The sequence below is a fragment of the Nelumbo nucifera genome, chromosome 6 (genome assembly GCF_055504915.1).
Source record: "Nelumbo nucifera cultivar China Antique chromosome 6, China Antique-T2T, whole genome shotgun sequence".
Taxonomy (NCBI): domain Eukaryota; kingdom Viridiplantae; phylum Streptophyta; class Magnoliopsida; order Proteales; family Nelumbonaceae; genus Nelumbo; species Nelumbo nucifera.
This window is the reverse complement of record NC_142654.1, coordinates 54618937-54631695: the sequence shown is the minus strand read 5'-3', so window position 1 is coordinate 54631695 and position 12759 is coordinate 54618937. Positions and strand designations below refer to the sequence as shown.

The 12759-nt window shown below is 38.8% G+C and overlaps 1 protein-coding gene across 1 annotated transcript; it reads right to left on the bottom strand.

The window, feature by feature from the left end:
- Positions 1-369: 369 nt before the first annotated feature.
- Positions 370-11834, bottom strand: LOC104602049 (lysine-specific histone demethylase 1 homolog 3-like). The gene is made up of 9 exons (XM_010265605.3): positions 11671-11834; positions 8621-11552; positions 6632-6773; positions 4081-6387; positions 3741-3834; positions 2778-3265; positions 1671-2402; positions 1442-1516; positions 370-1210 (listed from the first exon to the last, which is right to left on the bottom strand). The coding sequence occupies exons 2-9, from the start codon at positions 11425-11427 to the stop codon at positions 1145-1147; spliced, it is 6711 nt and encodes a 2236-aa protein (XP_010263907.1). The 5' UTR covers positions 11428-11552; positions 11671-11834; the 3' UTR covers positions 370-1144.
- Positions 11835-12759: the final 925 nt, after the last annotated feature.

Genomic DNA, 12759 nt, shown 5'->3' with positions numbered 1-12759 from the left:
AAAAAGTATTATGAGCTTCGGAATATATTTCATAGAATTTGTTTCGTTGGTGTTGAACAAAAGTAATAAATCTAGTTACTCAAGAGGAAAGAATTTTGTCTTACATGTCAATGTGTTGAGGAACCAACTCTGAAAAGCAAGCATCTCTTGAACCAATACCATGGTCCATTTGTTTATATGAAAGTTGAGGATTGTAGTGCAGAAAATATATTCCTGAGATATTGCATCAGATAGACACGCTTCCACCTTATAAGAAATTATTCTTGCCAGTATACAGACAGTTACACAATAAAGAATTAACTTTACAGATGCAGATGCTGGTGCAGAATGTATGATTGATTGTCTATGCAAAAATAGAAGGAAAACCACTGGAAAAGCTTAAGTATTAAACTGCCTTCACATCTAGCAGCCATTAATTTATCAAAAAAAGTAACTTGGGCTCTTTAATGAGCTGAGATAGGTTAACAGGTTTTGTAAGTTTGTTAATGGGAGAAACAATCTTGATCTGTACAAAAAAATAAATTAAAAATCAATCTAGAAAAAAATGGGGTGGGGGGGGAGGGAGGGGGAGGGGTTAATTTCTACTATTCATCCATATGGAATCCCTGAACAAAGAATAAGGTTCAATCTTGAACCCAAGAAAATAAAATTCCAATGGGTGAAGAACGTTGCCAGCAATGTGATGCCATATTGAAATGGAAGTAATATCAATGTTCCTCATCCAGGAGGGACAATGCAGCAGCATTTGATTTGAGGATATTTCAAATTCATAATGCAAGGAGCATATGCAAATATCACCATTGGCAGTAACCTTTCTTCTTAGAGTTTGAAACTCAGGTCAAATTTACAAGTCGCTGCCAGTCTTGAGCATTCACCAACACCAAAGGAGCCATAGTGCTGCCCGAATGCATGGATGATCCAAACAGAAGCAACTTGCTCCTGTCCTTGGCTTCTAATGCACTGTTGGATCACTGCCAGGCATTTGCACTTTGCACAAAGCACTTAAAGCAAATGGTCCATGTTTGCATCCCGAGGGCCCACCATTCCAACAAATGCCACAAATAGTGGGAGAAAATATCACAGAACCCACTTTTGTATGCCTGAAGAAAAAGAGTGCAAAGAGCCCAACTAATCTTCACGAACATCAAGATTTAACAGCTGGATTCATTGCCATATGCCTCTCAATCAACTTGTCCACAAAAGAACGAATCTGCAAGTTCAGAAGTGGAACATGTTTACAACATTCTCAATCAGGGTTATTGATAAAAAATAAAAAATAAAAAAAAAAAAATTCTCAATCAGGGCAAAATAACAAATTAGATAGAAAGAGATACCATGTAATTGTATAATACAAGTATAAAATACTACTGAGAAAGAGTACTAAAAATGAATGGTTAAATAAAAATTGGAGGAAAAATCATATAACAGATTGAGGACCAACCTTATTCTTCCGTTTAAAATCGAGAAACACAGAAACAGCCATGGCTTTCTCTGCATCTGTCGTCTGCTCCATGACCTAACAAAATCAAACCAGGAAAACAGTGAAACAATAGCCAATATAATAACCTTTGTCAAAAAGAAATCACAATAATGCCAACCACTGGAAACCAGAAGGAAATTCCTACTGATGACACAAGCAATGGATGATGCAAACAGAAAGAAAAGCTTACTTTGGTTGCACTTTTCTTCATTATTGATTTATACCCTTCCTTATCAATTTTCCTGGCTTTATACAGAGGCATGAGCAATGTTGCCACATAATCCACAATAGCTTGTTTAATACGTTCAGCTCCTCTTGGTTGGTGTTCCCCCATTACTTTGTTTCCTACAACCTTTGAAACAGATGCTTCTTTAGCCCAACTTTCATGCTTCCAAGAGAGTGGTTTTGATGATGTGTTTGAATCCTCCTCATCCCTAACATGTACAGTTGGATGGAAGAACTCAGAATCTGCTGCTGCTGCCGCTGCCTGAGATTGCCATCTCTCTATAGCATGATAGTCCTTCACCCCCCCTTCACTACCAGCAGTATCCACCCATGCTTTCATAAAGCTACTATCTATAGCTGCACTTTCACCTGAATGCTCTCTGAGATTCAATTGGTATTGGTATGGTATTTCATTTGAGTAACTTTGTCTTGTGTAGTTGTCACCTGACATTCTCGAATTTTCAAGATTCACACAAGTGGCAGAGAAATCAACCGACCAATTCCTAACCCTGCAATTCCTGGAGTCTATTTCTGATATACAATCTTGCCTTCCCAAAACACCCCCTGACCACTTCCTTCTTCTAAGATCAGAATCATCCATCTGAGCATATTGCTCCCGTCTAGCAAACTTGTGAAAGGAGGGTATCTTTGGAAGCTCCCGTAATGTACTGCACTCTGCTTCAGAAGATGCATAAGCCTGCAGGTAAAGATGAGCATCAAATAAATATAAATCCAACCACTAACAAGAAAATCAGATTAGGAAAACACAAACAAGGCAAGAGAGAACATTATTCCATTTAGAATGCATTCTTGGTAACACCTACATACTACAATTATAATATCAGAACAAGTAATAAGCATTTAGCTCTTTTTAAAAAAAAAAAAAAGTTACTAGTTTTTATCCTGATACTCCATACCAATAAATATTTTTGAAGAAACCGTGTTGTATTTCTAAAATATTAAAATTTCTGAGCCCATATACATCAAGGAGCTATACATCAAGAAATATACAAGTTAGGAATGATTTATATTACCATTTACAAAAAAGTGTTTGAAAGAAAGAAAGACAAACCTCTGCAGCTGCAAGAGCAGCAGCACGAGCTGCTTCTGCTGCAGCAAAGGCTGCAGCTTCTTCCTCAGACATTGCAATGGTGCTTTCCTCCACCTTAGAATCCAGGCTCTGTACAACTTGAGATTTTGATGAATTAACCTCAGACTTTGAGTCATCCATAATTTCTGATTTGGATGGCTTGCCATACATTTTTTTGTTGTTTGCATTGGAAGGAGAATAGCTTCCTGCAGAAGGAATTTGCACATTTCCTTTACCATCAAATGCACCATGAGTTGCACGTAAAGGTGGCTTTCCATAATTTGAAACTTTTGATGATCTGGCCTTTGATGAATCAGACACAGCAGTTTGCCTCAATAACCTCAGTCTACCATTAGAAGCCTTTTCTTTGCGGAAGACTTCAATCCACATGTTGACAAGCTGGCTTGCTATAGCACGAATATCACGGCTAGTATGCACACACACCTTCTCTTTCATGGTCCTTCCTATACCTAAACCAAACAATAAGAATCACAAAAGAAAAACCTTAATACAACATGTTAAGAAGGGATATTTGGGAAGAGATAAGATTGTCTCCCAATGACTGCTACACCTTGTCATGACTGTATCTTTTTTTTTTCAAAATTAATGAAATTCACGGTTATTGACCAGAAAAATACAGCATGTATAACATTCTTCAGTCAATATTATTGTTATTACGTCAATTTGGAAAGTAAACAGTTAATTGACAATGAATATGAAACATAAGTGAAACACAGAAAAGATAAAGATGCAAATACGTTCTTAAAGTGGGAAGAGAACAAATACAAATACGTACAGTGCAAATACAAGGTTTAGAAATACAAAATACAAGGTTTGCACTGTACACAATTGTATTTGCACCTTCCAAAACGGAGCCTAAAAAACAAGGAATTGTCGGACATCTCTGTCTCTAGTAAAACTAAGCCAACAGAAGGAAATACATACCTGAAAGACGGATAGCAAGCAGGTCAGTAGAGACAAGCATAAGCAGGCGAACACAGTGGCGCAACAGTTGAGTCCCATCCTTTCCCATTGAATCCTGTTAGAAATGGAAGAATACAATTAAACGGATCTTTACTAGAAAGTACAAAATAAGGGGGAAACCCCTGAGAGACACAATATAAGTAATTCATATTCAAGAATGCCCCATGCAGGTCTGTAACTTATGACCTTCAAGGCATAGAGACAGGAAAACAAAAAGGAAAAGATGAACAAGAATACCCAATGGTAGAACCATATTCAAAATAAAGATAAGAAAAACATTAATATCAAACATAAACAGTACCAGTATCCATGAGTTGAGTGTGCCAAGTCCTTCCTTGGTCCCAGCAAAGGACTTCAGAGCCTCAACAGGAAGTTTCAGCAATTCTTTAGCCAGGTATAAACGTCCTGCAGTAGTCTTTGCATTAGAGAACATGTCCCTCAATAATCCCTCCGTGGTCAACATAGGGGCCCCATCCAAGGAGCTTTTGTATAGGGCGTTGGAGGGCTCAACTGCATCAAGTCTCTTCAGTATGTCCCTAACTTCATTTCTTTCACTGTCCGACTGCCTCTGAGCAGCCTCCATTGCTTCCACTTCTGCAGTATAATCATTTCCAGTTCTGAATATGTCAATAATGCGTACTGCCTCCCGAAGGCCACTCATCATTGCTCCACCAACGGTGTCTGGGTGCTCCTTGCAGGTAGCTTCACCAGCAAAAAATAAACAGTTCTCAACAGATCGCCCCAAGATATCATAATCCTCCCCTGATGCCCCAACAGCAACATAGGAATAAGCACCGCGGCTGAAGGGATCCCTGTCCCAATTTGTAACAACAGATGCAACTGGATCAGGTACTGAAGCCTCTCCAAAAAGTTTACGAAGAACCATTACAGCATGGTTCACATGATCAGATGGGCACATATTTTGATCATCTAATGCTGCTTTACCAACAACAAGGGCTATAAGAACAGGAGCTCCAACTGTTTTCTTAATGTTCCAGAACATAAAGTATTGCCCCCTCCTCTCTGTTTCCTCTGCCGTTACTCCAAAATAATCCACACTGTCATCCCAGAACACTTCTGGAAATTCCAAAACTACCTTATTCAGAACTCCAAATCCCAGTCGTTGGATAGAGGAACGTTTCCAATCTGGTAGTACTGGGGAAAATTTTATGGTCTCTGCTTTTAAGCAACCCAGGGGTACCGTGATCAGAACTGCATCTCCAATAAACTCGCTACCATTTGACGTGGAAACCTTCACCTTGCTCTGATATTCATCAGCTTCTCCACAGTCCTTTATACCATACAAAATCTCCGTCACTACATGGTTCAAGTGAATATTAAGACCTTTTCCTAAAGACTCAACTACAGCACTGTACCCCCCTTTAATCATGCAGTGTGCCCCTCCAAATCCTCCATAAATATCGTCCTGATTCCAGTAAGGGAGAGAGACTGCCTTCAGCAAAGCAGCACAACCATACTCTAAATGGGCAAAGTGCCAATTCATTACTCTTCTCTCAAGAGGACTCAGGATATCCTCTTCAGGACTGGTCTTATTGGGATCTCTGTCTCCAACACCAGCTGTTCCAGCATCAGCGTGAGAATTCACATGAGTGTAGGATGCAAAGTCCTCAGCATCAGTTAGTGACTGAGACATGCGACGCCTCTTCAGGGCATATTCTAATCCATCCTCCAGCGACGTTCTCATAGCCCGTTCACCCTGATGTGCAATAAGAACTGGCATGTCATCCAGTAAGCTATTGTACTCTGCTTCAAGAGCTTCATCCAAGTCTGTGGGCACTTTCTGGCCTGTTACAATATCATAAAGAGGGCAATCACTGTTCAGCACAGTCAATTCTAGGCCTAACTGAGCACAAATCAAAGAAGATGGATCAGGTCTTCTTTCAGTTGCCACATCAGCCTCAACACCTGTAATTATGCTAGCCCCAAGATCCACAGGAACTGAAAGGGACGAATGATCTGTATAGACACGACCACCTATCCTACTCCTAGCCTCAAGCACTGTCACAGAAAAACCCTGGCGTTGTAAATGGCGAGCTGCTGTTAAACCAGCTGGTCCAGCACCAACAACAATGATTTTCTTATGGATTTCTGAGTCACATGGTTCATTATTGTTCCCCTCCACAATATTGACTGGAGCAGATTGAACCCTGTGGGAGTCCTCTATATGCTCCGGATTCAAGGTAGAATCACATTCATCTAGGATCTTGCTAGATGGAGCACCACTGCAAGCATCTAAATTGGCTGGTAGTTTTGCATCCACACAAATATTAGCCCGGTCATTATCAACCCTGAATTCTTCTGATTCTATCAGAGTGGATAATTTGGATCCTGTAATCGGCACAAGCAGCTTCTTGCCTTGAGTGGCTTCTGCAATCAGTTCTCCACCATCCAAGCAAAGATCATTCTTTGCCTCTGTGAGATTTTCAGAACTCTTAGCCTGACCTACAATGAAGGCAACTCCATCCTCTGAATCAACATCCCAGGTCCCACAATCTTCCTTGGCTTTCTTTTCCTTCATTTTATAATGAGCATTAGCAGAGGCTTCTGTTTTATCCTTTTCCAAAGCAATGCCTACATTGATATAGCCCTGTTGAAAATATGTTAATAGTTGGAATTAAGAATTTAAAATAGAAAAACTACAAAACACTCACTTCTCCCACAGAAATAACAGGTTCAACCATATGGTGGAACTGAGAAGCTAATTTGACATGAGAAAGGGACCAGACTACAGCATCAAATATTTACTAGGAAAAAATAGCAATAATTATTATTGTAACAACAATACAAACAACAGAATTAGTACTGATGAAGCTTATAAATTAAAAACTTACACTTTGGTCAAGAAACTCGTAAATCTTCCTGATAAGAGAGGCACGTGGTGTTTCACACTCAGTAGGAGCATCAGCAACTCCACAGTCTATGAGAGGCAAAATACGGGTCATGTCCTTGTTCCAAAGGCCTAAGATTAGATTCCTACATTGCAGCAGAAACCACATAAATTTACATTAATTTGCTAGTCTCCAAACCATCAAGCCAACAAAAACTTCTAAGGATAAAGATTAGATCCATCCATATTTCCTGAATATCTGCTCTTTTAATTCTCAGTACAAGATTAAGCTCAATGAAGCATAAAAACCAACAAGCATTAGAAGTCACACGCTGAATATACAGAAAAGTTGATGATTGAATGTTTACCAACTTATTGCAGCATTCAACATAAGATCTAAGCATACCCAAGTTAAACAATATAATCAGCAAAATACCAGTAAAAGAGGGGCCATTACCCAATATTAGCCCCAGTTATCTGGCATCTTGGGAGGGATAAACTGGGTATGGTCCTAAACTTTTGCTTTTTTATTTTTCACAAAGTGGTCATTCTCAGACTCAAACCCACATTTTCATGCATGACAACCTGAGATTTTACCATTACACCAAGTAATGGCCCCTAGCAAATTACCACTGCATATAATTAAAATTTCCTGGAAGCAACTACTGGAAATATGGATGATTTTTTTTTTCTTTTCAATAAGTAAATATGGATGATTATTCCCTGTGTCTAATGTGCTATTAGAGCTAATTCATCTCAAAACCAGTTAGTCACTCCTAATGATCAAAGAATTATAGGACCATACTGACTATTGTATTATGGAGACAACATGTCAAACTGCAAATGAAATAATCAGGGGAAACTTACTAAGAAACCTTCTTACCTTTTGATGAGACTATCAATATTCCACTTTTTCTATGTCACTGTTATCCAATATACTTTCAATTCCTAATCAAAATACCATGACAAAAACTTTTTCCATACCATGTATTTTCCATAACCAGTTAACATATTTGACGTAAAACCTTATATGTCTGTACATGCTAGTAGAGCATGATAATGAAAAAAGAGAAATTTTCAAGTTTGTGGAGAAGCAAAGTACTTTATGTTTCATAATTCCCTCAAACAGAGCATGATGTCATAAAGGACTAGTCACTTATTTATTCAAAATTAATAGATCAAAGGTTATCTTCTGTAGCTTCTGAAATGGCAACAAAAGTTCAATGAAGAACCTGATGAGCCCATAAAGGATAAAACCTGCGAACTTGTTAATCTTCTTCTAGATAATAGATCTTTACTGCAAATAAATCAGCAAAACTAATCATGTGACCTGGTGAAACAGTGAAAGATGTAGTAATAAATATCATGGGGCTTGGCAAGCCATCATCTCCATTAATATGCACTTTGACCATAATGAAATGTTTGCTGTTTATGTTACCATGGTTCAGTATCAACTTAAATATTCTGATTTCTGAATTGGTATGTCAAGAACTTAACATAGACTCTGACCAGCACTAGAATTCTAGAACACATACAAGTTAAAATTACTTTCCTTTAAGAAGTTCCATCCATCATCATGGATGAGATCAGCATAAGATGACATAATACAAATGAGTTAATCTGACACCTTTTTGTGTTTTACTGAATAAGGGATGAATTATACAACCCCAGAAATTCATCCAATTGAAGGTAATAAAACAGCCTGACCAAAGATACAACATTAAATGAAATTTTGCATAAATGATAAAACCATGTCATTACTAAAAATTTCAATTAGTGAATGGCATATCCCACAAATTGTTAGGTTGATATCAATAAAGAAGCAAACCTGTGAGGATTAAAGAGGTAATTTTCTTAATAAACAGAAATTGGAGGTTATATAAAAATCAAAAGCTGCAAAACAATGTAATAAACAAAACAAAGGAAATGAGTTTATGATCATAACATTCCCCACCCGAAAAATGGCCAAGGTTTCAAAGTAGTGACAACAAACCTGCATTCTAGGTATTCTTGAATTCCACCTTTGCGTTTTAAAACCTCTTTGAATTTAATTTTCTCAACTGGACCTGCTGCACGAGCCTTCAGCCCAGCTGCTACTGCTGCTGCCTTGTCTTTCATTTTAGAAGGCCTGAGTCTATCAAGAACATGATTACTTTCCAGAAAACTTTTCTCACGCATCAGAACCTCCCAATCAGCATCCCCTTCATAAGCCATATCACCATGCCTACGCTTTTTAACCTTACGCATAGACCGCAGTGTCATTGATAGTTTATTATCCTTGTTTTCAAGATCAAATGTTGTTTCTGCATCTTCTGTATAACTTTCCTCTGGATTCGTGGTTACACACAGAGAATAGTCTCCCTTGTCTTCTTCCTTAACAGAAAGTAGATCTTGGTTTTGAACAGCAGTCTCTTTTAAGGCATCACAAAATGGTTGAACTTTCTTTTCAATAGAGACCGTTAAGTCCATAATTCGATCAGAAAATGGAGAGGTTTCTTCTACTTTCTTAGGTACCAAAGCATCATGCCACCCTTCAATAGGAACCTCAGGAGCTTGATCCGAAGCATCATTGTGACTGCAAGTTTCTTCTTTCTTTGTTGAACCAAAAGCAGAAGATGATGGCCCAAGTCCAGCAAGTTCAAAATCCTTTAAAAGTCTATCAGAATATCTACCATGGTCCTCTTCATGTTTTAAGGCTTCATCCATCTTCACTGGAACAGGGCATTTTTGTGCTGGAGATACCATGTGATCCTCCAAAATTGTGCCAAAGGGCTGTACCAGCTCATCATGTATCGCAGTCTCCTTGTTCTCAAAATGACTTTGAAACTGTTTGACAGTATTCTCAGAAGGTTCAGTCAAACAATCACTATGGCAGACCACGTTGCCTTTTGATCTTTCTTCACATGTTCTGTTTAACTCTTTCATCGGTATAAGAAAAGATTCATAGGAAGGTTTTTGGATTGCAGTTAAATTACACGTTTCAAGTTCTGAAACATTAGAAGTTAATTGAGCTAATGCACCATCCAGTGCAGCAGATCTGGTTGATTTTTGGGCATCACAAGTTTCATCAAAAGCAACATTTGATTTAGGGCTCATTTCACCATGACTTGGAATAATGGTTAATGGAAGATCTTCTGGAATTTTAACAGGAAGCCTACTGGACCCATCATTAGTAATATGAACCTCTTCTGTTGAATAAGAAATTGGTGTTTCAGAAATTTCTTGCTGCAAATCTGAACACCGCTTTATCCCATGCTTGAATCCCTGCATTTCTGGTGTAACTGTGTGAATGGAAGCACAAATAGAATGGTGATCATGGCCAGTTAGCAAGTTCTCAGAAACCTCATCACAAAGTGAGTCCAAACTACAGTTCACTTGCAGCTCCTCAGGAATCCCTTTGGTCTGTCTTTCAAAATGAATATCAGGGACTGCTGGAAACTTCTCTTCCACATCCGCTACAGAACCAATATGAGACTTTTGAAGTGAGTAAATGGATACTTGATCTTCTAGGATTCTTTCTGATAACTTACTGCAGCCACCATCATTAGAAGTCACAATCTTACCTTTAACCTCTGGAACAGAAGCATGCTGCTGAACCAGGTTAGATAAAGAATTGTCTTGAATCCGTTCAGAAGATTCAAATACACAACCATTAGATTTGTGAGACACCACTGTACTCTTTTCAGCAGGTTCTGATGTCAAGCTCCCGCCATGCATCACTTCCATCCCAATATCAGGTTTTAAGTTTTCACAACCCATTTTTGAAACAGAAGCAGAATAATTAGAAGCAGATGGAACTCCCTCTAAAGTCTCAAAACTCTGGCTCAACCCATCAGGAGTAGCTGATGTGCTCCTTCTCTGTTTCCGTAAAGATGAAGAACGAAACTTTGTAATTGAACCAGGCTGTGACTTCCGAGCAAATGCAGATAGAGAAACTTCTAAATTTTCATCAGAAGAATGATTAGAAATTTCCCCAGACCTTAACACCCTCGTCTTTTTCTGTGAACAAGTCCCTTGAGATTTCCAAGCAACAGCTCCATCCAAACCACCATCAAAATCCCCAGTCTTCTTTGGAGTGGAAACAAACTTAGATCTCTTACCTGGACCTTTTGGCCTATCCTCTAAGCCCCCATCAAAAGGCACATCTAAGCCATTAACACCAGATGGCAGGATTTTCTCCACCATCTTTGCAGGTACTTTTCCCACTACCGCCCCATCCTTCAAGGGCCTATTTGAAGATCGACCTAATGGTCTTTCCACAGTAAAAGCATAATCCTTTACCTTGACTTTACCAGATCCACCATCTTTACCCGGTTTTGGACCCTTCAACTTCTTCCTAAAATTCGCTAAGGTATCATCCATCCCACCCGAATCCTCATCCTCAACTACGGAATTATCTGCCCTAGCTTTAGCCTTTTCAATCTGTACTTTTTCGACCTTGACACCATCTAATCCAGAGTTAGCTTTCTTAGGGTTCCGAAGCCTCTTCAACTTGAACAGAGACCCTATAGGTTCATCATCGTCCAAATCGGCTTGAACTTCAATCAGCTTCGATCTTCTCTTAGAACTCGACTTCTTCTCTTTTCTATCCATCTTCACATCACCTGCCCTCCTAGGTTTCAAACACAACGATTTCCCTTCTAAGCTCAACTCACCATCAATGCCCAGACCAGCATGCAACCCTTCATCCGATTCAGAACCCAAAACTTCACTTTCCATCTCTCCCTTAACCGGCCAACAACCCTCATCTTTCATATAGTTTTTGTTATTCAACCATAGAAAATCACAATTAATAACCATCAAAGGTGAACCGGATTCTCAGCATTCATCGCTCCAGGGATACATAAATCCTTAAAAAAATCAGGAAAAAAATCTTCTCAATCAATTAACTCACCACGCAAGCACTCTCGAGGGTTTCTGTTTCGCTGCAGCATACAAGAGTGAACAAACTAATAGAAAAATAAAAATGGGGAAACCCTAGAGTTTTATTCGATTGTATTGTATTAACAATTAACAACAGGGAAAGGTTAAGAAAGGCCGCACCTGTGTGCTAGAGCTCTCCCCTGGTTTCGTTAATGGATCTGCCGAAACCCGGGAGGTGCGCACGTTAGCGTACTTTTCGACTTCTAGCTAGGTTAGTCGGTCCTGAGCAATACGCTTAAAGACAAGCGTGGAAAAATGGAAATGGATAGGGCCACTGCGTATTTGCATTCCATTCGCGCGAAACGACTCATAAATAAAAGGATCATGTTTGTTTGGAAAAGGGGAATGGAGGAAAAAGACAAAATTTTTTTCTCCCGTTCCAAACTAACGTGGCTGTTTGATAAATCTAAAAATTCAGATCCGAAAAATGTTGAATTCAATTTACATTATCTCATAAAAAATAATTTTCAACCTCAAAATAATATTGAAACAATATAAATAAAAAATAATAAATTAATAAATGAAACAATTAAAATTAAAAAAATAAATAATGATTATAAAAATATTAAAATAATTAATATTTACTAATTAATAATTTACACAGATAAATTTTAAAATAATTTTTAAAATTTAATGAAATAATTAAAAATTATTACTTAATAAAAATAATTAATAATTAATAAATAACACAAGTAAATTTAATAAAAAAATATTAAAATAATTAATAAAAATATTATTATTATTCACTGAAGTACCAAACCACCACTATTGCTTGTTGTAGCGGTAGTGGCGGTGGTGGGAAGACAGAGGAGGGAGAGAGAGAGAGGGAGGGAGGGAGAGAGAGAGAGGGGGAGAGAGGGAGAGAGAGAGAGAGAGAGAGAGAAGACAGGGGGAGAGAGAGAGTTGCCGCTAGGGGGAGAGAGAGAGAAGACAGCGATGGTGGCAGTGGTGGGAATACAGATGAGAGAGAAAGAGAGAGAGCGAGCAAGCGAGAGACGACAGGGAAGGGGAGAGAGACAGAGAGGGAGAGCGAGAGAAGATGGGAGGGGAGAGAGTCACCGCTACAAGTTGCAACGGCGGTGGCAGGAATACAGGGGGCAAAGAGAGAGAGCAAGAGAGATAGAGAGAGAAAGCGAGAGCAAGAGCGAGAGCGAGAGAGAGAAAGAAAGAGAGAGAGAGAGCAAGAGCGAGAGAAGACATGGGGAGAGG

Bases quoted from the DNA above. Each gene is read 5' to 3' on its own strand.
- LOC104602049 (XM_010265605.3), bottom strand. From the start codon at position 11,427: ATGGTTATTAATTGTGATTTTCTATGGTTGAATAACAAAAACTATATG. The intron at 6,774-8,620 runs GTTTGTTGTCAC...GCTGCAATGTAG, and splicing joins CAAGAATACCTAGAATGCAG to GAATCTAATCTTAGGCCTTT. The intron at 6,388-6,631 runs GTAAGTTTTTAA...TATTTTCAACAG, and splicing joins ACGAGTTTCTTGACCAAAGT to GGCTATATCAATGTAGGCAT.